Source organism: Acipenser ruthenus, chromosome 10 (genome assembly GCF_902713425.1).
Source record: "Acipenser ruthenus chromosome 10, fAciRut3.2 maternal haplotype, whole genome shotgun sequence".
Lineage (NCBI taxonomy): Eukaryota > Metazoa > Chordata > Actinopteri > Acipenseriformes > Acipenseridae > Acipenser > Acipenser ruthenus.
Window position 1 is genome coordinate 42941668 of NC_081198.1, and position 25586 is coordinate 42967253.

Here is a 25586-nt window from a genome sequence, read left to right on the forward strand (position 1 = left end):
GTTTGCTTTGCTGTTTGTTCATCAGTACTGTTAATTTTGTTTCAGGTCAAGAGGAACTGGCAAAAGAGAGAGAGAGGCTGAAGAATTCAGAAATTATCCAGATCAAGGAAGAGCCCCCTGAGGTACCAGAGGAGAAGCCTCTTGACATTAACATCAGTCTCAACATCGGTGGTGCAGAGAGCAGCGGGAAGGGAAAGGAGAAGGACAATCCCAACCTATTCTTGCAGAAGCCAGGCTCCTTCTCCAAACTCAGCAAACTCTTGGAAGTAGCAAAAATGTCTCCAGAGTCGGACACACTGAACCAGAAACCAAACGGGAGCCAAACCAGCATCCCCACAATGATCCCTTCTCCCAGTCACACTATCTCACAAAGCGCACTGAGCCCACAGCCGGCTGTTTCCCAGGGCTGCTCAGACTCCAAGCCGGACTCTACCTTGAACCTTTTTAATCCTGTCCTGAACAGCCCAGGGAAGTTTTACAATTCTCCGCTGCTTTCAAATGACCAGCTTTTAAGGGTACTGACAGAGAAAAGTGGACAATGGTTTAGCCTTTTACCAAGGACACCTTGCGATGACACCTCTGTAACCCATCACACCATGCCTACAACATCCTCCCCCCAGTCTTCAACAATGAGACCTAAATCTCCTTCCCCATCTCCAGCGCCTCCACTGGTGTCTGGATCACTGCAAAACCCAGTGGGGCTCAACCCCTTTGCATTATCAGCACTGCAGGTGTGTACTCACATAAATACTAAGACTCACAACCCAGAACCAGGCACTTCATGTGTACAGAATTATTCCATGTGTGGCCTTGGGGTGTATTTTTTCATGAATAAAGAATAGAATCCATATATGACAAGTGGGATCTCTCTGCCATTCGCTTTTATCGGAGTCCTGTGTTAACATGACATAGTACAATAAACAATTGCTGCAAAGGCTCCCATTAACAGCACAGCCAGACATCGAATGACTGATTCCGTTGGTACCTGAACTCACTTTATAACGTCCATAGTACTTGTCACAATTTCAGGTAAATTTACTTCCATATTACAAGCAGTTTCCCTGTCTTTTTGGTGTTGAATGCTTTTTTATTTCTTATTATTTAGATGAAACCTGGCTTACACCTAATGGGGCTTCCCTTTTGTGGATGGCCCTCTGGAATGCTGAGTCCAAATCTGCCCTTCACTAGTTCTCCACTGCCGCATGCACTGAATTCAGGGTTCGGAGCGATGGAGGGAAATTCTAATCCCTTCTTGGCAGCCAGCATTTCCACAAGTAAAAGCGAGTCTCCTATGCCACAAAATGAGAAGCCCCCATCTGCCCCCTCTCCAGCAATTGAAGTAGCGAAACCTGTGGACTATCCCTGTCCAAGGCCCATTCCAGAAGGTACAGTGAAATGCAGAAATACACATTGTTTTAGTACACCTCCCATTGATTTGTATTTTTCTGGTTTGATATTGAGATTGTAACAGAATGGTGTTGCTGGTATGATCATTACTAAGCTAGCCAGTACAAAGCATATAGAGTTGAGTCATTTTAAAACTGACACCACTATATCTGCAACATAGTCAGTAAAGTGGAGTACATTATGGAGCCAGGTGGAGCCAACATGGTGAACATAGGGATGCTGTTCCATAACCTTTGCCACTGTATGAACCTTGATGCATTTGTACTATCTAAAGGAGTGTCAAATAACTGGATATATGTTCCTAATCTTACTCCCATGTAGAAATGCAGACTGGCTGGTGGAGAGTCACAGATGCAGAGGAACTTAGAACATTGGCTAAAGTATTACATCTCAGAGGAATAAGGGAAAAAGCTTTGCAGAAGCAAATTCAAAAACACATGGATTACATCAGCCAAGCCTGCTCTAAGAATAGAGATGGTATGATTTTTACTTTCAGATTGTGTGCAATTGTAATGATAATGCCTCTTGTCTGTTAGAATATGTTTTGCACATTGCATTGTAGAATAAAAAGGACAGTCTTGTATATTATTTACAGTCATAATCCTGATACTACATTTAGTTATATATACTGCAATAAAGGAGGTAGCAAGGTCTCTGTGTGTACTTGTTCCTATAGAACATTCTTGTTATGAAAATGCAATTCGTTTTAATTGACAGTTGCCATTATGGAAATAAATGACAATGAAGAAAACCAGGTAACTCAGGAAACTTTGGAGAGCTGGTGTGTAGAAGAGCAGGCAATGGACATGGATATAGCAATTCTGCAGCAAGTGGAAGAGCTGGAAAGGAGAGTAGCTTCCGCAAGCCTGCAAGTCAAGGTAACAGCTGAAATATCACACCCTTTAATTTCTTTCTTGCTATCTTTTTTCTGGATGGATTCCTATTTAAGAAAGTAGATCAGTTAAGAGTAAGGGACTTTTTTGTTTCATCGATAGATATTGTTAACAGAATCATCCATTCTTGCAAGTACCTTCATTTACAGTATTTGATTTTTATGCACAGGGATGGATCTATCCAGAGCCTCACTCGGAGAGGGAAGATCTGGTGTACTACGAGCACAAGTCTATCTCTAAGTTACAGCCGGAAGAAGATAATGTAGGGGAAAAACAAGACTGCAGTGATAGCAGCATTGTGCGCCACATCAACAACCCCCTAGATATAGCTGTAACCAGGCTGGCTGAGTTGGAGAGGAACATTGAGCGAAGGTATCTGAAGAGCCCCTTAAGTACCACCATTCAGATCAAACTGGATAATGTGGGCACAGTTACTGTCCCTGCTCCTGCACCATCCAATAGTGGTGATGGTGACGGGTAGGTCATCGAGATTAATTGGAACAATTTATTGTGCTGCTTTGCTAATTCAAACCTTTTTATTTATTTCTATGTCTTGCCTTTTTATTTCCACTTGATGTATTTCAGTTGTGTTGATTTCATTTATTTTTAATTCTGCATGTCTGTGATCCATTTAGGATCAGGTTGTATCTGCATGGTGCCTTGTACTGTTGAGATCTTTCAGTGTGGAAGGTTTTTCATGTCTGCTGAGTTCCTCTACCACACACTGTTGAATGTCTGAGGCATGTTGTCAAGGTCTTAAAGCACTGTATTTATCAATTGAAGCTCCTTACATTTTGCACTCTTGCTGCTTGTGAGCGCTGCTGTATTGTTGGTTGGCTTTATTAATTACTGTTGGTTTGATGCACTGTCACTCTGCAAACCTCTGACCCAGCTACTCTAATTCCCCCCTACACAGAGGTGAAGAGGATATTGCTCCAGGCCTGAAAGTGTGGAGAAAGGCATTGAGTGAGGTGCGCAGTGCTGCTCAGGTGGCTCTTTGTATTCAGCAACTGCAGAAATCAATTGCCTGGGAGAAATCCATCATGAAAGTTGTGAGTATCTGGTATTCCTTCAGAGTATTAGCTTAGCTTTTTTGCAAAGTTTCAGTTATAAAGTTAATTTTCATATGTTGCAGTACTGCCAAATTTGCCGAAAGGGAGATAATGAGGAACTGCTCTTGCTATGTGATGGTTGTGACAAAGGATGTCATACTTACTGCCATAGACCCAAGATAACCACAATACCTGAGGGTGACTGGTTTTGTCCTGCCTGCATTGCAAAGGTAATCCTGGCCTTCAATACAGAGATTGCCTTGGACAATAGAAAAAAATACTTTATTTGGCTTATGCTTATTTACATGTCGTGACCACATATATAATATTGCTATCTTTAAAGAGGCAAACCATATAAAATACAGGAAAAGTAAAACTCACATTTGGTACTTTAACATGTAGCCTGAAAAAGTTGAGAATGACAAACACACACCACACACACACAAAAAAAGACTTTGTTGAAGTAGGTTTGGTCTTCTATGAATGTGTACAGTGTTTTCAACATCTATTTATTTTTTCTCTGCAATTCAGGCAAGTGGTCAGTCCCCAAGGAGCAAAAAGCTCCAAATCCGAGGAGTGAGAAAAGGCAATGACATGAAATGCAGCAAGAAGCTGTCTGTGGCTGGAGATGTCTCAGAGGATGATGCTGCAAGTACAAGCAGTACTCCAAAGAAAGGGGGCAAAGAGCCCAAAAAGAGGAAAGGTGATGAAAATACATCCTTAAACCAGACCAAGCAGGAGAGCTCCTCCTGTGTGAAAAAAGCTAAAACAGCAAGAGATAATGCCAAGGATCTGGCTTTGTGCAGGTAAATCTTTTCTCACTAAAGTATAAAAAAAAGTCATAAAGTAACATGGTTAAATAGAGTGTGTGGAATATGGTATATATACTTACGGTTTATGCTTATGGTACCATTTAATTGAGTTTGGCTATGTACTATACAGAGATTTAGTTTAATATTAAGATATATGCTGTTGGAGTAGTACACACAGTGGATACAGATGAAGACAATTAACTAATCCATACTATCTAATTGCTATCTACCAGTTGCATATTAAAACTCCATGCTGAGAGAAAAAAAAACAAAGATGGGAAGGACTGAGAAAGATGATGAATGTACAGTAATCACATACTGTGATTATGGGTCATATGCATTGTTGTTGGCTTTTACAGATAAACCCAATACTAAAATGTAAAATAAAACATGAGTAATGAAGTCTAAACCTTTTCAGAACTGACTTACCATTTGCTTTTTGCTTTTTTGCTTCTCTTGGTAGCCTTATCCTGTCTGAGTTGGAAACACATGAAGATGCATGGCCATTCTTGCTTCCTGTGAATTTGAAGCTTGTGTCTGGCTATAAAAAAGTAATAAAGAAACCAATGGCCTTTGCAACCATTCGAGAGAAACTGGATAGCAGCCAGTGAGTATCAAAATGTCTTTTAAATGTTTGGTCCTAAACACAGAATTTAAGAGTTATGTCCAAAACAACTTTTAAACAAAGGCTTTCTTTATTTCTCAGAACAGTGTTTGTTGCATGAAACTCAAATCTCTTATGAATACAGGATTTTTTATGCCTTTTTTTTTCTTATTGTGAACCTAACACATTCCACTTGGTAACAAAACCTCCTGTTTAAAATGTCACGATTCTTTTGTTTCCACTCATCTAACTGCTAAGTTACATCATAACTTCAGGCTTGTAAAAGAACAACAAATAAATCAAACATTTGGGAAAGACAGTTCAGCAGGTCACATATACTTTAATGAACAAAAGACATTTACAATACATATGTTTCATTCATACACAGAATAGCACTGCCATATTATTTTTTGTATACAAAATTCTAGTAATTAAGTAATGGTTGACTAACATTCAGATTATATATTAAGATTTGTGTCTTTAGTTTATACAGTACATTATCAAAATATAGTGTATGTGATGTTGTATAATGTATGTATCGCATGTCTAAATATTAATGATTTAAATGCTTCTCCCCCCCTTTAGGTACCAGAATCTTGAAGCATTTGTTGTTGATGTCAGACTAGTTTTTGATAACTGTGAAACTTTTAATGAAGATGATTCTGATATAGGAAGAGCTGGTCATAACATGAGAAGATATTTTGAGATACGATGGACTGAACTTTTCAAAACAAGCTAAGTCCATATCAACCCAACCTTCACTATCTGGGACCAGCAGTCAAAAATTTCACAGCAGAGCTAATTGACACAGTACTTCTATGTTTCATATAACTTGGTGAAGAAAATCTCATCTTCAGAAACCAGGGCTCTTGAATTACATTATATTTAAATGTTTTACGTACAGGTTTGTGTAGAACAGGGAAAACACACCCAAAGAGTTCAAGATAAAGGGGTGTCATAGTGCAATACCATTTATTCTATGAAACTGCACTGAATTTACAACCATCACAGCTGTAATAGGGAAAGGAAGCTTTCTCAACTTGTACATTATTTTTATTTTTACTTTGCAGTTAATATTATAGTGATTGTATTTAATTTTGTTAATTATTTATGAGTAAAAGGTCCAGTCTTCATTTTCTATGAAAAGGAAGAAACAGCAAAAACTGCTTAAAAAAAAAAGAAATCCTAAAACAAGGAATGTTTTTCAAATATAAAACAAAGCCAAGAAATAACTGTTTACACTGTTTTGTGTCGTAAGGGCACTCGAATTTGTTACAGTAATACTGTAAAGCTGCATTTCTGAATTTGTTTTTGCATCACTTAGTTGCAAAAGAACAGTGGCGCAACAGTGAGACATCTGTATATACTGTTCATTAATGTTAATATTAAGTCTTGTTTGCAATATGTATGATGTGTACATATTGTTTTCAGACATTGAATATTGTTTATGCCTTAGAATGATTGTAGCATTTTATTTGAGTCTTAAAGTGATTATACATATATTGCTTGTACAGTGCATATCCCCTGCAAACACTGTGGTCTCCTTAATCTTGGTAGTGCCTGTCTTTTCAACAGGGTGTACGGGATTGGTTTTTTTTTTCTCCCATTTTTCTATTTTTTTAAATATAATTTTGACCTTCCCGGGCCTCAAAATTCAAACAGAATCATTTTTATCCATGTGAAATATATTGCAACGCACAGTATTTTTCATAAATGCATTTCCCTCCACCTGCCTTGCCACAGAACTGAAGACACAAAGGACATTTGTAACAACTGTGTTTAAACTACTGTGTATTGTGGCCTACTGGAGGCAGCTAGAACAGAATTTTTTGTACCTAAGTCAGAGTACTTGAAGTTATTTTATTTAAAAATATTGTGGAAAACAGGTAGCATTCTTTTTGTAGGAGCATTAGTTTTCACTAGTGTGTGTGGCACGGATATAATAAAAGGATTTTTTTCAACCCAGTATTTAGTTTATTTTTTTTAGGTTTCTGTGTACATTGCCTTTAATTAATAATTGATGAGACATTCAAAAATGTACTATTCATATTTTAAAAATACCTACAATCTTATATTGCTACCACAGGTGAAAAGGTGTTTATTTGCAATACATTAAAAAAAAAAAAAACATGGTAAAGTTTATAGGATGTGGAAATGGTAAAACATCCACTTCAGGTATAATGTTCAGGGCAAAATGACATGCAACTCAAAACTAAAAACTGACATGCAACACAAAACTAAAAACTGACATGCAACACAAAACTAAAAACTGACATGCAACTCAAAACTAAAAACTGACATGCAACACAAAACTAAAAACTGACATGCAACTCAAAACTAAAAACTGACATGCAACTCAAAACTAAAAACTGACATGCAACTCAAAACTAAAAACTGACATGCAACACAAAACTAAAAACTGACATGCAACTCAAAACTAAAAACTGACATGCAACTCAAAACTAAAAACTGACATGCAACTCAAAAGTAAAAACTGACATGCAACTCAAAAGTAAAAACTGACATGCAACACAAAACTAAAAACTGACATGCAACTCAAAACTAAAAACTGACATGCAACTCAAAACTAAAAACTGACATGCAACTCAAAACTAAAAACTACCAGAATAATCATGTTTTAAAATCTAATTCTGAAGAAATTTCAACATGAGCTTTCCCAAACAAGCTAAGTCCACGTGGATACAACCATCACCTATCTTTTATTTAAATATATTTTTGTTAAAAATATATGATTGTTTATTGCCAAAAGAAGGACATTTCTACAGTAAGGATGTTGCCATTTGGTCAATAATAAATTGAATATTAACAACTGGTTTCACACACCCTGATTTTAATTTTGAACTACCTTACTTGTACCATGTAACTGGGGACTGTGAAACCAGCAGATAGCCTGTCAGGTTTTAATTTAGTACTGAATTAGAAGGAAACTGCACTGCACAATATATGTTAAAACATTTCACCTTAGACAGTAGACAGTTTTAACCAGCCATTTCCAAAACATAACTGAGACTGATGGTATTCACTCAATACTGATCCAATAGCTAATGCACAATTTCTACTTTTGGTGGCTGGCTAACCCAAATCTCTTGTGTTGGAGCTCAGCCTAGGGTCCCTTTGGTAAGAAATTGCAATGTAGCATAAAATAAGGGCATTTTACAAATATTGGATTCATATTTTTAACCCACTGATGCCCAGATTTCATGTTAATATTTACCTGGCTCACTGGAAGAAAATGAAATCAAAGCTGGTTGTCCTCAGATAATGGTAATGCTCTACGGATTTACATTGGGTCCCCAGCGCCCCCTTCCAAAATAAAGATAAGTACAGGCAGGTCCATTTTTAATTTTGTTAAAAGAAAATTACTCTTTAGTAAATCTGTGGCAAAAAGGAAAAGAAGTGAGCTCCTTTGTTAACTATGGTGTTAACATACATGTTTCACTTCTTAGAAATGTGTACTGTAGGTAAGTGTCTTAATATATTGTTATGTGCTTATTACAAGCCACACTGGAACAATAAGCAGGGCCAGTATACTTTTTTTTTCTGTACCACATTATTGAATTTTATTGTCTTGAGATTAATTACATTTTCTTTTGTTGGAAGAATTACATTTCATTACCAATTTCACTTTCATGTTACTTTCTGCTGATAAGAAACATCGCTGTCAAGAGAATATAAGCATACAAGGACATTAGAACTACAATATGCCATCAAATTCAGTGTAAGAATCTGTGAATCTTGACATTTGTAATCGTATAAGTGATATTACAGTAGGCCAGGGTGATATGGTTCAAGGAGTCAGATTTCGGGGGAAAAGAGATAAAACCTTAAATGTGTGGTAAAATTATGGATATTCAATTTACGGCAGTGGTGTATGGTCTGTCCATCACTTCTTCGCTGAACTAACATGCTGAAGACCCAGCTCGGTATTGTTGAACAGTTATTTATGTTACTGTCTATGGTTACTTTTTTGTTACTCGCCCATCTCAAAAACTTCCTGGGCAGTAACCAAACACAAAGGCTACGTACTGAGTATAAAAATGTACGTGCTGAGCTTCCTGGTTCCTAAGATGACACTGGCGGTCTGTGACGTATTCGGGGCCCGAGACATGTTTCTGCATATCTAGGAAGTGCATGTAAACCTGACGGTATAGTCTTTTTCAGAAAAAGGGCTGCGTTTGTGTTCATTGTTTTTAATGCATACAGTGGGTATGTACGTGCACACAACTCCTTCCACTATTCCTCATGCAGTGTTTTCATAGTAGTACTGTGTGTGTGTTTTTTTCCCATTGTCTAGTTAAAATTCTGTTAATCATTAACTAGACAAGAAAACACCATCGAGATCTTAGTGTGGTGTAAGCATATTTTTTTTGTTGTTTTGTTTTCGCAACACCTGTGCTGTGAGTGACTACTGAGACCTTTGGTATTCATGTAAAGCACATCGTTTTTGCACACTTAAAACTAACATGTATAGAATTCATCAAACAATTAAGCATCTATTATTATTATTATTATTATTATTATTATTATTATTATTATTAATAATAATAATAATAATAATAATAATAATAATAATAATAAATCATTTTAAATATGTGACTTTATGTTACGCCACCATGTGTTGAAAATACAGTACGTATTTTTCTTAAATTTAGGTATTTAAAAAAAAAGGGTTTGGGAATTACAAAATCCCTGTACTGTACTGTAGTTTATGTAGACACGAGGTCTTGGTTGTTTGTGGAGTGTTGCAAATATTTATATTGGAGATTAACGCAGAAGTGCATTTTACGTTATCATGTTAGTTAAAGGATTGGACGTCAGAAAAGTCTTGGTGTTACCCACGAAATGTTTATTAAGTCTGACTTTCCACACATGGACTACAGTATAAAGCGAGTGTACAAAATGAATTCGGAGGTACTACCGAAATATTTGCCACCTGTGACGATATGACTGCAAAGTGCAACGTTGTATAACTTTGATCCAAGTAAGTGACACATGTTAGGTTTCTCATTCATTCCCCACTGTGATGTTCATGGTGAGAACTTGGACGCTGGTGCACGTGCCATGATAACTCCTAACATGACCTTACATAATGCTTGGTTTAAAAAAAAATAAATAAATAAATAAATAAATAAATAAATAAATAAATAAATAAATAAAAAGTTCGATTTAAGGAATATATTCTGTTCTTCAGTATAAAGAGAGATACCCTTACAGTATAAAAGTTTGCCACAGTAAATGTGTCGGGTACTTTTGCAGTTTCCCATGGTTATACAGTATGCATTTACTATAGTTTACCATGGTCTGGTCTTTTTTTATTTCAACATGGCCCCTGGGCTTTCCAATGCGAAATATGCTTAACCATGCTTTTGCTGTGATGCCTTCTCCTCTACTTGCTTGGCAACCTGCTCCTTAGACAAAACAATCCACCTGTACTCCATCAAAGATTTTTCAGAGCTTCCATTTTCACCATTAAATGGGCATGGCTATGCGGTCCACAGCTGCTGCTTCAGCTCCACTGTTGAGCTCTTAGCTTCTTGTTCGACAGACGGGACCACTGTTCTGTGGAGCGTGAACACCGGGGAGATTGTGTCAGTCCTACAGCATCCTGGCCGCAGTCCTGTCAGAATCTGCACTTTTTCACCTGACTCTTCATGTCTGGTGTCTGGTGCGGCAGATGGGACTGTAGCACTGTGGGCTGTCCATTCCAACACTCTTTGCAGGTATTTTTGAAACCTAAAAGCCTGTTATTACTATGATATAGCAAAATATGGCAGCGACATCTATTTAAAAAATAAATAAATACTATTATTTTTTTAAATCCTTAGTAACAAACAAATATGTAGTCCTTATTAACATGCAGGAGATCTTCACAGTCCATATAATTGTTAAAGAGTAAGTAGCGGGGTTCCAAAAAATATAGCGTTATACGTGCCCACGTGTTGCTACAACTGTTTCGATAACGTAATTTTTTTTTTTTCATTATTAATATCCTGACAAATTTTTACACTTATAACTTAAAGTCTGTTTCAAAGCTCTTTTCAAAATGGTCGCTCTAGTACACTCAGGTTTGAGATCTTTCCTCTAATTCACTGCAGGAAGAGATATATTTAAAAAAAACAAACAAACAACAACAACAACAAAAAAAACAATTAATGCTCTGGCTTTTCATTTCCGTACCACATCATGGACCGTTATTGCTGTGTTACCTGTTTAACAATGTGGGCAACAATCCTTACACTATCCGTGCACTAGAGCGAACATTTTGAAAATAACTTTGAAACAGACTTTAAGGTTATGTGTAAAAAGTTGTCCAGATGTTAACTACACGTGTTTTTCAGAACCCTGCTATTTACTCTTTAACACAACTGCAGGAAGACTCCTGTTTCCTTATCTTTTTGCCAGGTGGAGTTGCAGTAGTCGCCATATGAATGTTGTAACTAATAGAGCAGTTTGGTTTTGTCACATTATAATAATACTACTGCTACTCTGTGCAGAGCTAGGCTATACTATTTGTCGTCTTGAAGTGTGCACATTCTCCTGATTGTTTGCTGGGGTTCCCTCCAGTGGTTCTTTCATGGATTTTGCTGTAGAAACAAGTGAGGATTTCTTTGAGTAAAGAGATTAAACTATAAAATAGATTCATTTAGTTTTGGATGCATAAATACATTTAACAAATGGTTTATATGAGGGATACTTACTTTACTGATCAAATCCTAAATATATTCACTCAATTAGCAGAAATATATTTGCCCCTAAATTATTATTATCATTTTTTTAACTCAACCACAGTACATTTATTTGTCTATTATCTGAGACAGATCTAAACAGAGACCTTAATTTAGGGCATACTGTGTACACCTTTTGTAATCAAATGCTGGGTTCCTCAACAAGGATTGCATTATATGTACATTTGCCAACCTAAAATCCATGATTTTAAATGCACTGTATGTGTATGATTGATAATGAAAACCCCATTGTCCATTTAAATGTATATAGACTGGGCCTGAGCATGGTATACAGTTTCACTATGTCATTTTGGTTTGAATTTCCCCACATACAGCTCGGCTGCTGTTAAAGAAGGTTCAGTGGTTGCTTGTTCATTCGCTCCTTGTGGTCAGATGTTTGTAACAGGATCTACCAATGGGGATCTCTGTGCCTGGAGCTGCCAAATGAAGCAGCTTTGCATTGTGAAAACAGCCCATGACCTTGGAGTGACCTGTTGTCACTTCTCTCCCCAGGTGTGCAATGGAATTTTTTTCCTGTTTCTGTTCCCACATGCCTATTTTTTTTTTTTTTTTTTTGTTGAGATTACAGTATTGTGTTTTGCTTCAAGGAAGGGGTCACACTTAGAATTAAATATAAATAAAAATATCTTATTGTTTATTTTTTTTGTCCGTAATGGAACACAATGCATGCTATTGCTCAAATCCATACACAGTAAACCAGGTGGAACCTTGCACTTGTATTACATACATCTAGAAAGTATAAGGATCTGGGGTTATGCCTGTAGGCTAGCAGTAGTGTCTGCCCTACTAGGATTTCAGCTGTCAACACTAAAGGTAAAATGTTGTAAATTATTTAGTGTCAGTGCTGCCACAGCTGCCATGGTTAGTGCCAGGTTGACATTTTTACTTAGAACCTTCTTATTCCAAAAGCTTCAAATGAAAATTATTACTCCACTACAAATATTGGAAGTTGTGAACCAAAACAATTTTAAAAAGTAATATTAAAGAATATAACATGTTTATCGGCCGTATGTGATGTTGTTTTTCTTCAGGCATGGAAAGAAATTCAGTGTACTTTCAGATGGCCTCCTGTGGTCAAGACAACAATGTCAAAATCTGGATGGTCTCACAGCATGTCCCCTCAGGTACCTCTTTTCAAAATCAATGCAAGATAAATAGCAGAAATAGAAAAGGTTCCTTATCCTGTTGAAGAACTTGAAGCACCTTTTTGTTTTGTTTTTTTGTTTACTGGGTCGGCCCATTTAGGCATAATCAGAAACTTAGGAGGTGCATGTTACTGACATTTGTTTGGAGTGGATTTTGTGTTGCAGCACTTGAAAAATATGAAACTGTCTGGTTCTTTTGAGACTTTTGATCTCACCGCAATCTATGTAAAAATTTATGATTTAAATACAGGTATTTCTAATTAGCTCTTTTATTACAGCACTGGTCTTTTTTATGCAAAATAAAGACCTGACAGCACATTGGTCATTAAGATGCATTTATCCTTTAAACACTGTCTACGAATAAAAATGAATTGGGTGCGATTTATAAAGGAGTGGTTTTCAGCTGGCAGCAAAGTGTCAAAGGTTAGAGAAAACTGTAGCTGCACATCCTTTACAAATGCACTTCATGATAATGCTGCAAACCATGCCATTAAAATGTAATAAGACTGGGCTAAATATGTAGCAGTACAAAAAGCCTTCAGAGACAGCAGAGTCATTATTTATACATGTTCTCTAAATGGTTTATTGTTTACAGGTTGTAAATTCCAGCTTGTTCACACGTTGAATGGGCAGAGTGCTCCTGTGTTGTCCTGTGCTTTTTCATCTGATGGACAGCTTCTTATTTCTGGGTAAATCATTTTTTTTAAATAAGGTGGGGGGGGGTTGGGGGGGGTTGTACATTAGCTGCTAGCATTCCTGAATTGCATAGCCATCTTGCACACAATAGACCTATTTAGTTTCTGTAGTATTGTTAAAAGCTTATTGCATTTACTGTTGCACTTTTCATTCAAATCAACATATTTCACCACAGAAATTTATGTTTTAAAAGAAAAAAGGGCTGCAAGTATAATTTTCTTCTGGAAACATTAATTGTTTTTCAGGTACTGTGTATTTTATATTTTTACCTTTGTCAGAGATACATAATTAAAAACCATGTTTGAGCTTGATAAAGCATGTAATCATAATACAGCATTTCGGTATGTTAAATATACTGTACATTACAGTGTAGTAAGCGAACATAATTTTAAACAGGTGTTCTTCATGAGTTACCATAAGTACTGTAGTTTTTTTTTATTTTGTTATCAAAAGGGTGACACTATTTATGGAAACCACAAATATATAATATACACAATGCATGTGGTGATCTATTTCATGTGAAATTGTTTTAGGTGAAATTTAATTTGTTTTTCTGAACAAGGGCAGGGTGTGATTTAAAGAAGAAATTGATTTTAATTCTGTATGATCACCACTAGGGGGATCTGTGTTATTGGATATTGTTCTGGATGCATCCCATATCAAAATAGTAGTGCTTTATTAAAATTCTGTTTTTGCAAGACATATTTGTACAAAATGGATTACGGTACATTCTCTATTTCTCTGTTGCAAATATTTATATGTTTAAAATGACCAATGCATACAAAAAAATATAGAAACATATTTTTTTAACATTTGGAATGAAGTAGTGGGTTTAAGCAGGCACCAGATTTACAGTGCTTTTTTAATTTGATTTTTTTTACTAATTCAAGTGAATGCATTATTTATTTTATTTGTTATATATATATATATATATATATATATATATATATATATATATATATATATATATATATATATATATATATATATATATATATATTATCCAGCTCTGTGGATAAATCTGTGGTCATCTATGATGCTGTAAGTGTATTTACTCAATATATTTAGGTTGTGTAGTCAACAGGAACCAGTTCTGTATGCTGAGTTCTACAGACTGTAGAAGGAAATTAGGTAATATAATTAATTTTAGTAATCTAAGTAATCTTAAACAGTGATGGATCTTACATTTACTGAGCCCCTGATTAACATAAGTAACAGAAAAAGAAACTGAATAACCTAGTCTGCTGTTTTAAATCATTGAAATATAAGTTTTCTGCATGTAAAACACAAAACCACTTGTTTTGCAGAATAAAGGAATCATACTTGACAAACTGACCAACCACGAGAGGTAAACAATTTAAAATATTGCTTTTATAAGAAGAAAAATGTTTATCTTAAAAAAAAAAAAAGCTTTTCATAAATGTAATTGATGTTATTAACCTCTAGGTATGTCACTGCCTGTACATTTGCCCCAGACATGCCATTAATTGCCACAGGATCTATGGACAAGACAGTGACTATTTGGAGAATAGAGGATGGAACTAGTTTTGGTGGTTAGTATTCAAACTTTAAAGTATAATTCATAAGTCAAGTAGCCACTGACTGTTTTTATGGTATTTTGCAGAAGCACTAGATCCCTGATTATTGGGCATTACAGGAAAGTATTGTACATACATACAGGTTCAGCTGTATTTTAAAGGGATCATGAGTCTAAATGTTTATCATCTTGATACTGTGTAAATGCTTTAAGAGAAAGTTAAAGCAACTGTTGCTAGAACCTGTCATAAGATTATTTCAGCAGAGTAATTCAAATCACTTCAACTAACTAAACCCATACAGGGTTTGCCAGTCCTTGTTGGAGGGTAGTCCATAAAATATTTTAACTTTTTAAACATCATATTAAAAAAAAACATTTTCTGTGAAATTTAACAATATAATCCTTATAAAATAAATATACAGCAACCCCTTAGGATTGTTACTTTTATGGACGGTGGGGAACCAAGTTGGCATTACTGTATTTTAACTGCATAGGAGCAGTTCATACTAGATTGAACTGCAGTATCTGCAGAGCGGCAGTTGATTTACTCCCCTGCTGATATTTGAGAAATGTGCTCTGGCTGTCAGCGTTAATGTTGCACTCTAAAGGGCCACTAGGGGAGAAATGAAGCACAAGAAAGGAATTGAAGTAGAAATACTGCAAACAAAATAAACAAAAAAGATGGAGTAGCAGGCTTCTAAGACAATGTGAACCCAAGAGATGCTTACAAGGATTTTACTATATATATTAAAGAACAGTAATAAGAAAATATTATTGGCTTTCAACATTGGCGCAAGAAGAAGCTTTTAAAGCTTGTTATCTCTGAATATGTCCAGTGTAATGTGCCTCTTGTTCAGACCTCTTAACACTTTCAAACCTTGAAGATACCCTCCTCGTTATCCCCTCTGTGGGATGCATAGCCCCAGCCGCGGTCATATGATAATGTCAAATCTATATTCTCTTGATATAACTAGAGAGAGCCAGTCATTTAGCACGAGCAAGGGGACCCAATGGAGTTGAAGTTGTGTTCTGGACTGCTAAACCTTTGTAGCATTCGACAAGTTTGACACGGTCATCTGTTCACCTGTCTGCCATGTACAGTAGTCCCTCGCTAAACCGGACAGGTCGGGAGACAGACAGGTTGTCCGAAATAATGAGGTGTCCGGTTTAAAAAATAAATACAAAAATTAGCTCAATGCATGGTAAATGATTGCAAACAACATAAAGGGATTTTTTTAAATTACAGTATGTGGTTCTGGGAAGCTATCGTGAACTTTCTGTTTGAACAATGGTAAAACAGATATACAAATATTTAAAAGTGCTGCAGAGAACACAAGTGTAGAACCATGAGAGCTTTACCCAATTAAAAGAAAAAGATCAATGTTTCAACTGGTAAACCCTTTCATTCCTTCAATTGCCTGATCCATGTGATAACATTTAAAGGCACTAATGAAAACACAAGAATAATGAAAGCTGTGACAAGTTTTCTGCAAGTAGAACGAACATGCTTTTAACTGGTAAACTCTTGTATTCACAGCAAACCAGTGGGTGTGATAACTGTTATTACTGTTCATTCCTTTAATTAATTACGTGATAATTGCTTTGTATTTGGTTGAAAGTGGTAATCAAATTGACATTTCTAAGTAATATGTAATTGTGTTAATTGGAACACAGGCCATGGAATTAACATTTCCAATATTATACCAAGTGAGATAGTTTGTAGCCAAGTGGAGAACAAAATACTGTATGTTATAAATGTATAGCGGTAGCATCTTATCCAATCAGAAAAACTCTTTTCAATAAACTTATAGGTAGAGTGAGTCAACATAGCAACAAGCGCTCTCCTGTATCCAATGCCACAGCAAAAAAGAAATTTGATTCCCAGAATGAAGAAGAAAAAGAAAAAAACTTGGATGCTGGATTTTTAAAAGGTAAACACATTATTTCCATTAAAAAAAAAAAAAAATCTCCTTCTGTAATGGGCATTGTTGTAAGATGCACGGCTGTTACGGATTCTGGCCCTTATCGGTTAGAATCAATTTTCAGAAAAAAGTGTTTTAGCCTTTTACAAATCTTGTTTGTTATTTGTAGTTTTCGCTCAGGTAATTAAATCAGCTAAGCAACAATATTATTAGAACAATACAGTTGGAGCAGGAGTTTTTATATATATGCGTACCAACTATATATAAAAAAAAAAATTGTAAAGGTGAAGAAAACCAGTTTGACTGTGTAAAGAAACATATAGTATGACACATTATTACTTTGTTAGTTTGTCTTTTGTTTGTTTATCCGATTTACATTTTTTAATTATTGATATTTGTTTTCTTTCTTGCATAAAAAAAAAAGATTGTATGATCAGCTGTTATATAACAGACCTCAATAACCAATCGACTTCTTCCCCAATTGGCTTTCAGCCAGCAACATGATTTGACCCAGAAGACACTTCTGGAGTAAAATGACTAAGGAAAATGACTAAAATGACTAAGGAAATAGTGCGGTAATAGACTTCCTGGAAGGCCAGGCAAACAAACTGGGAGCTTAGTGTAGTACCAGAGGTCTATTTTAAAATGAAAATGCATGTTTGTACAAAAGGGCCATTCTAGATAAGTAGTAGATAAGTAGTGTGTTAATGTGGATAGATTTATTAACATTCTTCCTGTTTTTTGTCAGCCCAATCTAGGCTGTGTGTTAGTGAGTGGTCGTAGGAAGCGGTCTCAGTCTGACTTTGTGAAGAAGGCTTGGACGAGCTAGTGAACATATTCAAAGCAAACAACATAGATGGTTCTGAATTGCTGAGTTTGAACAAAGAAATTGTCACCAACAATCTTAACATTGGTAAGGAAAAACAAAAACTGCACAGTGTATGTGCTTTCTCCTCAAACAGCTGCAACAGAAATGGCCCCTTCCAGCTGTTTGGTAGCAGGCTGGAAGCCCTCGGCCCCTGGAAGTTGTATTCCTCATTCACAGGTTGTTGGAAGTCACAGTTAAGTGTTGCATTCTGGGTATTTCAGTGGTTTTCAAAGGAATTAATCTGTGAATGTTACCTAGAATAAATAATCTGTCTAAAAATGGGATAATGCAGATTTGGATATGAATCTAATCTATTATTTCATGCCACATGTTTTTTGTTTGTTCATGTATTTGTTGTCCCTGACAAAAGGGCTATTTTGTCGTTTTTTAGATGTCTAAATATATGGGCTGGGATCCACAAAGCAACTTAAGAAAATTTGTATTTTAGTTACCATGGAAACTTCTTAAGAATTTCGTAAGTTCATAATTTTTCTTAAGTGCAATTCACGATGATTCTTAGACATAATATTTTCTTAAATATAAGAAACTTACAAGAACTCTTGAGGTGACTTAAGAAAATTCGTAGCTCATTCTATCATTAGTAGCTGCGTATCATGGTTGCGTTTGTTGTTCAAGACATAATAAATGAAAATTTAAGGACTGAAAGGTGTTTAATAGATCGAGAGACTCCCCTAGAATATCTCCGAAATCACGAATTACACCAAAGATATAGTTTCTCAGGATGGCTTAATTTATTTATAGAAACTACTTCACAATGACCTTGCTCATTGTACAAATAGGTCAAATGCACTCTCCCCAATGCATCAGATACTCATTGCCTAATGGGTTAAACGTTTCGAAGAAGTACCGTAGTTGTGTTAAATATTTGGGAGCCATGTTTTAAGTTTAAGAACATAAGTTTATATATTGCTCCGTATAAACGTGAAAATAATGCATTTTACAAAAGAATGTGGAAGGAATGTCATTCTGTTAATTCTCTGTTATGTTATAGGTGGTTGGAGACACACTTGAGGTGTCACAGTCCACCTGCTGCCGTGCAACGAGTTGAAGCTGCAGAAGTATGTGTGTGTGTGTGTGTGTGTGTGTATATATATATATATATATATATAACAAATATTTATATCTGCTAAATATCTGCAATAATAATAATAATAATAATAATAAAGTTCTCCAAATACAATAAATTAGTCAGTGAAGCTTAACATAACATCTCAAAATATGTTTTGAAGTTTTAAAATGTTTTTTTATGCTCCAAAATACGTCCCTTTTTGTCAACAACGGTGCCTTGAGCTTACTTAGTACAGTGGGCTATTTAAAAAATATATCGAGTTTAGCTTCCTTGGTAACGGCAAAGCTTCCTTGGTAACAGTTATGAAATTCCTTGGTAACTGCTTAAGAATTTCTTAAGAATTTCGTAGCTAAGAATTCTATTGTCACCCTTCATGAATAGAACTTCTAACGTAACAAAAAAATGTCTATCTTAAGAAAAACGTAAGAAATCTTTGTGGATTCCATCCATGATCTATCGTATATTAAAAAAACAAAAAATCCAGCTCATATTTTTGGCCTGCTGTGGTTCACAGTATATATTTTTTTTCCATTTGCTGATAACCATATGATAATCCCAGGTTTTTATTAGTAATGTGGATTATCTGGGGGGTTTGGTAATGCATATATATTTATCTAGTTTGTAAGCCCCTTCTTCAGCATTAGGATAGTAGGAAAGTTATTTTGTGGCTCCAGTCATCAATTCTAACCCATAGGTCATACTTCTTGCTTTTTATTTTTTTCTTGTAAGGGATGCTATTAGTATGTTGAATGTCTTTCTTTAGTCTTTTATCTTGGAGATCCAGCTAGGTTCAGTGTTATCTTGTTTTGTAAAACAGCAGAAGCTGTAGTCTGCATAGTAAGATGATGTACAGACTGGTTTTCTCACAAATGTGTACTAAATACAGTAAATCCCAAGAATATAGGCTTTGGTTCTGAAGGATGTGTGTGTAGCCTTCTTAATTAGCAATTCTTCAATAATAATCTTGCAGACCACATATGAAGCAAGTCAGCAAGGAAACCCAAGGCGTTTAAGCCCATGGATATTGATAAACAAAGGAGCATTGGGAGTTTTATTAGGTGTCTCGTTAAGCATTAACACCATGGATTTCCACTTAACCTCCGCTACACCATTCATTCTCTGCTACCAGTCAAGTTCATGCAGTTTTAACCCTTTGCGGTCCTATGTTGGACCATGTCCAATATTTACAATTTTCCCTTTCCGGTCCGACATCATCAAAAAGACGTAAAACAAAGGTCTCCAGTCGTTTTTTCTCCAGAAAAAGCCAAGAAAACCATTCAATGGCCGAGTGAGACCGATAGGGGCAGAGAGAAGCCGAAAAAAAAGGGGCAGATCTGAGCAATACACATAGCCCCGGCACCACAGAGATAACACGGACATAAACAAACAAGATAGCTGCTTCTGCATCCAGCGCTCAAAGAATATCACTGACATTTGCAGAGCTTTTTGAGATGTTATAGTAATAAAATACTTGGATCGCATTATTGAGGAGTTTGGTGATAAAACGAGTGATTGGGAGATTATTTATCAGTATGCATGACTATGAAGAGGTATGTGAAAAATACAGTGAACAAGGGGTGGGGCGGGGCTTGAGATGCAGTACTGAGCGTCCTGTTGATATGCAGTGCCTTTTAAACCTGTTTTACTGTGGAAAAAAAAAAACTTTTAAACAGCGTGTCTAAAATAAACTGCGAGTGTGAAAATAAATTGGACCTGACGCGCCTGAGATGTGCTGAATAAATGGACCGCTAAAGGTTAAGTTAATAATTTAGCATTCTGGATAACAAAAATTGCATGACATTTAACATCACATTAACAAATCTTAACTTAAAAGTAGCCAACATGTTTTTCCCATTCCTATAAAGCATGTTTTTTTTCAGTACATTTTTAGTAAAAATATCACTGTGGGAATCACCATTATCAAGAACACATTGATTTCTGTTTTTACGCCATTCATTAAAAACATTAACACCACACTTAGTTTGTTTATTTAACTTTGAGTACATTACTTTGTTGCAATAGATAAAATGAATCAAACGGATGTGACACTGTTCTATATTACCTTTCCTGTTGCCAACAAGTGCCACTAAATTACTTCACAATCAATGCTTAATCTCTGTGAAACTACATTGTAACAGTCTTCTGGTACGGGTTGTATATCTTATTTTCCTGGGGGGGATTAGGTTGAACTAAGAGATATACATGGACCTGTCTCTTCTTTTTCAAACTCCATGTTGTGTAATGGTTTAAACATCTTTACCAACCTATGCTGGCTTAGTGTTTTGATAGCCCTCGATGTTACACAGTGAATTGTGTGTTGTAAAACTGGAGGATTAAGTCAAATTTTCAAGCGCTACCATCCATCCAGGACCAAGATGTCATGTGAGTAATTTAATTCTGTCTGCATCTGCTGGAGGTCCCTATGGTCTAAAAAACAAATGAGAACAAGAACTGAATCAAAGTTTACATGAGTGTCATTAAAAGAAATACCCATCAATCTACCCCCAGAATAGCAACTCTGCATTTAAGTGTAATCTGTACATCTGTAATCTTTGCTGTCAAAGGTCAGCCACTTTACAAATGTACATTTGGTAGTTGGTAGTATTTAAAAATATATATATTTAATTGTAATGTGGATACATATACTATGATTGGATTTAATGAGGGTATTCATTGATGTATTTCCCTAAGGAATATTGTCAGCAAAGCAGTCATTCTGCAGGGTTTAAGAACTGCTTAATAGCTGTATACATTGGCAATGCACAAGGATTTCTTGTGTTGTCATTGTTTTATGAAAAATTTTTCAACTACAGCAAAAGGCAATACATAATGTTGGTTGCTGAAAATCAGTCAGTGAACCTAGTCTAAAAACATGGGATGTATAAATGCAGCAATAAACTTACTTTTTATGGTGTTTTTTTTTTTTCACACACTGAGGCATTACAAAACAAGTCAATGACACAAGGTGATGTGATTGCAGCTGGCAAATACTGCAACAATTATGGGTGTGCATCACTCCACTTACATCCTCAAATGGCCAATTCGCATGTAAGAGCTTGGCTGAGACCAACATAACTCAATTCACAGATTAGTCTTAGAAACTGAAATATTCAATGAATCATATCTGCATTGCACTATAGTACTATTTACTTTGCATTACAAATATGTGCCTAGAAGTGTATGGTGTGTCCACAACTGTATAACGTTATCCTCCTCAGTCCTTGTATCTAGGTTTTTTTTCCATCACCAAGGAGTTTATTATAGTCTAAAGAGAAATAGAAAATGTAAAATGCATTAGCAGTAGCAGCATTAACCTTTTTTCTTTATAGAATCCTTGGGACTGCGTAACAAAGTGATTCGGAAAATTGAGGAGCTGAAGGAGCACCTGGAGTCCGTTTGTACAGGCATTCCAGGCGAATTCTTGTGCCCAATAAACAGGGAGCTTATGAAAGATCCTGTTATTGCTTCAGGTATTTAATTCACATTGGATGACCTTTTCAGTGCACAACACAAGTCTCTTCAAGTTCATCTTGTTCAGATATAGTATGAGGCTTTGTAAAATTAGATTTAATCATTCTAGGGCTAAGCAATTATTCTCCACTGGAATTTTAGAAGGCTTTGAATCTCTTAAACACATTTGCTATTTTAGAGAATAAATGGATAAGAGATTCAGAGTGAATATTGGACAGACTAAACTGGGAAATATTAGTGTTCATTAAGCCATGTATAAGTCAATATTAGTTTTGAAGCCACCCCAGGGGAAAATTATTTCCATCAAATGTTTGTTGAAAAGCTATCAAATGGCATTCTCTGCATGCAGGCATCGCTGCGATTAGAGCTTCCTGTATATTGCAATTGTCTGTCCACCGCCGACCCCGCTATTTCAGCTGCTAATATTTCATAATCCGTTTGAGATACCGACTTCATTTTCTCAGTGTTATGGGAACTCCTGGGAAATGTAACAGTACCCTTCATTTTGATCTGTGACCTAAGATCGAAACTGTCTTCATGTGACTTTTTGGATGATAAATATTTCATACACAATTGTAATCATTGATTCTCTAGTTTTTAAGTTTGATCATGGGTATCATACAAGAAAAATGACCCCTTTCTGTCAGTAATTTTACAAGGTTGATACAGCTACATTGCCAGACCCTGAGACCAAAGTATTGGCTGCAGGGTTCTATGAACACTTTGAAAAATGCAATGGTGGTGGCTGCAATATTGAGGTCATGTGACTTCATATGTTTCTGGCTTATAGACACTGAACAATTTGACTTACTGTCCAAGTATTTGGTAAACAGTTCTTGGAAACTGATAAATTAAATGTATCACATCTGCATTGTGCTATAGTACTATTTATTTTGCATTATATATGTGTTATGTTGTTGTCCACTAAAAATAAACTGTTTCAATGCCATATTGTTTTATTGGCCATATTATGGGATGCATTCCACACACTTTGAGATTGTCTTTACGGTTGGTATGCAGCTGTTTTCTATGATTTTCTCATTTATAACGGTTATACATTACATTAGCAGTGTTGTTTTTTTTTTTTCCTCTTCAAAAAACTGCAATTTCTTGTTCAATTTTGCCCTGGGTGCTCCGAATGCATTTCCTATTTTGATAACATGATATGCATTTGTTCTTTTACTGTGGTTGAGCAAAATGTTCTTGCACAGAGGTTACAGCATTTGTACTTGTAGTAGCAATTAGATGGTTAGGTTAAAGCACACCATCTGTTCAGTTACTGTAAACGATTATCGCAGTTTATTGCTCTCATTATTAGGCTGCATGTTTCTGAACCGCTCATCTGCAGGTGTGGATATAGACAGCTCCTGGGGGTTTTAATTATATTATTTATATTTTAACTGAATTACTTTTTGTGGAAGTGGAGATTTCATGAAGTTTAAAATTGAAGAACCTACACTCATCATGATGTGTATATGAATCCTATAAATCATTTGTTGTGCTGACTTGACCCAGATTTTTTTTTTTTCTTGGAGAAGTTAATCAAATAAATATTGATCTAAGTGGACACCTATATTTTTTAGAAAAATAACAGACATAGCCAGCAGCACATAATACAATCCTACTATTGGCTTTTGTGACTGGCTTGTGTACAAATGTATACTGGTGGTATATTTAGTTGCTTTGTTGTAGTAGAACTGTTAATACAATTAGAAAGATACAACTGCATATATGTGGCTGTTCAAGTCTAGATTGGTTGCAGTAACAATTAGTTTTTCCTTTCATAGATATTTAGTATTGTTAAGAAACATGCTTTCAAAACCTTATTGTATTTTATACAACATCCATATCCAGTCCACTAGTGTTCTCCACTTGACTCAAGAATTATCAGAAATTACATGAAAATGTATTACATCCTATCCATATACTGACTGTAAACTAGTTTTACCTTGGGAAAACAGATCTAACTAAATATTATTTTCAGTTCTAGTCTTGTGAATGGATGCAGGCATTACATATTTAAACAATTACTATGTTACCCATTAGACATTATTGATGGAGCTATTACAAAGCAATTACAATCCGCTTAGAGGAAACTGCTTTTTAGACATTTAGGACAAAACTGCTCATTGAGATCAGAGTTACTCTATGGGAGTACGAATTCTGATAAGCCTTTGTTTAAGAAATGTCCACTGTGTGAGAGTCAATCGAGGCAAGGGGACTGATGCAGACATGTGTTACTGTAGGTATAATATATTAACCCTAAAAGCCAAAATAAAGTAGCGCATGTTCAGATCCTTCACACTAAATAATACAACGTAGTTAATTTATTTCCAGTATGGCTATATTTTACAATCTCAGCACACCTTTAAAGAAAGGGTCATCATTCAACAAAACTTGAAGGAAATTCAATCAGTCATTTGGAACATGTGGCCTTGAGGGGAAAAAAGATATTAGATCTGTCAAAGTCTATGTCACTCAACAAGTTTTTCATTGTGGGTTGTTACCGTATACCTTTCAACAGTACAAAAATAGTTTATATAGGTCTGTTGAGTGTTTCTTAATTGGTGAGTATATATTGGCTGCCTGTCTCGCTGAATGCAGTCTGTACTGTATGACATACTTCATTATTACTGTTTTTTTTTTTTAAGATCCCCTTTCAAATGAAACTCCCTAATTAGAACAGATCATTATAATCTGGGGGTATATGGAAGCTGGCTGTATGACAATTGCTTGTCCAATAGTGATGAAACATGTTAAGCACTTTCTTTGGCACAAGGCTACATGGATCTGTCCAGGGTATATGGATGCATATGTCTGTATGCCTACTGTATGTCAAACTTAGTTTATTTCTTTCAGATGGATATTCGTACGAGAGAGAAGCCATCGAAAGCTGGATACACACTAAGAAACACTCAAGTCCCATAACAAACTTACCACTGAAGTCAGTTTTGTTGACCCCTAACAGAACCTTAAAGATGGCTATTAGCAGCTGGAAAAACTGCCAGTAATGCAGAGCTAATTGTCCTCAATCCAATAAATCTTCTAGTGCTACAGTGCAAATGTATGGTGTGTGTGTGTATATATATATATATATATATATATATATATATATATATATATATATATATATATATATATACAGTGCCTTGCAAAAGTATTCAGACCCCTGACCAATTCTCTCATATTACTGAATTACAAATGGTACATTGAAATTTCGTTCTGTTTGATATTTTATTTTAAAACACTGAAACTCAAAATCAATTATTGTAAGGTGACATTGGTTTTATGTTGGGAAATATTTTTAAGAAAAATAAAAAAC

The 25586-nt window shown here is 35.6% G+C and overlaps 2 protein-coding genes across 25 annotated transcripts in view; both read left to right on the top strand.

Moving 5' to 3' along the window:
* The window catches only part of LOC117407675 (bromodomain adjacent to zinc finger domain protein 2B-like), a 67021-nt gene extending 60292 nt beyond the window's left edge, over nucleotides 1-6729 (top strand). For 17 of the 24 annotated variants that reach the window (XM_034012833.3, XM_034012859.3, XM_034012868.3 and 14 more), the window contains 10 exons: nucleotides 46-731; nucleotides 1106-1385; nucleotides 1729-1884; nucleotides 2125-2285; nucleotides 2470-2777; nucleotides 3217-3352; nucleotides 3436-3582; nucleotides 3884-4158; nucleotides 4628-4771; nucleotides 5354-6729. In XM_034012833.3, coding sequence (XP_033868724.3) covers nucleotides 46-731; nucleotides 1106-1385; nucleotides 1729-1884; nucleotides 2125-2285; nucleotides 2470-2777; nucleotides 3217-3352; nucleotides 3436-3582; nucleotides 3884-4158; nucleotides 4628-4771; nucleotides 5354-5507 — 2447 coding nt within the window. In that variant the 3' untranslated portion in view covers nucleotides 5508-6729. The remainder of the gene's footprint in view (nucleotides 1-45; nucleotides 732-1105; nucleotides 1386-1728; nucleotides 1885-2124; nucleotides 2286-2469; nucleotides 2778-3216; nucleotides 3353-3435; nucleotides 3583-3883; nucleotides 4159-4627; nucleotides 4772-5353) is intronic. The other 7 variants (XM_034012949.3, XM_034012985.3, XM_034012963.3 and 4 more) reach the window with 1 other exon arrangement.
* A 3430-nt stretch (nucleotides 6730-10159) lies between these two features.
* LOC117406679 (WD repeat, SAM and U-box domain-containing protein 1-like) lies at nucleotides 10160-25325 on the top strand (the record flags this gene model as incomplete). The annotated part of the gene is given in 11 exon segments (XM_059031331.1): nucleotides 10160-10509; nucleotides 11850-12031; nucleotides 12567-12659; nucleotides 13276-13369; nucleotides 14384-14417; nucleotides 14684-14724; nucleotides 14823-14929; nucleotides 16725-16844; nucleotides 17584-17748; nucleotides 22123-22263; nucleotides 25124-25325. Coding segments are annotated over 11 exon segments (1479 nt in total), but the record flags the coding sequence as incomplete, so codon positions are not given.
* Between the last annotated feature and the right edge of the window lie 261 nt (nucleotides 25326-25586).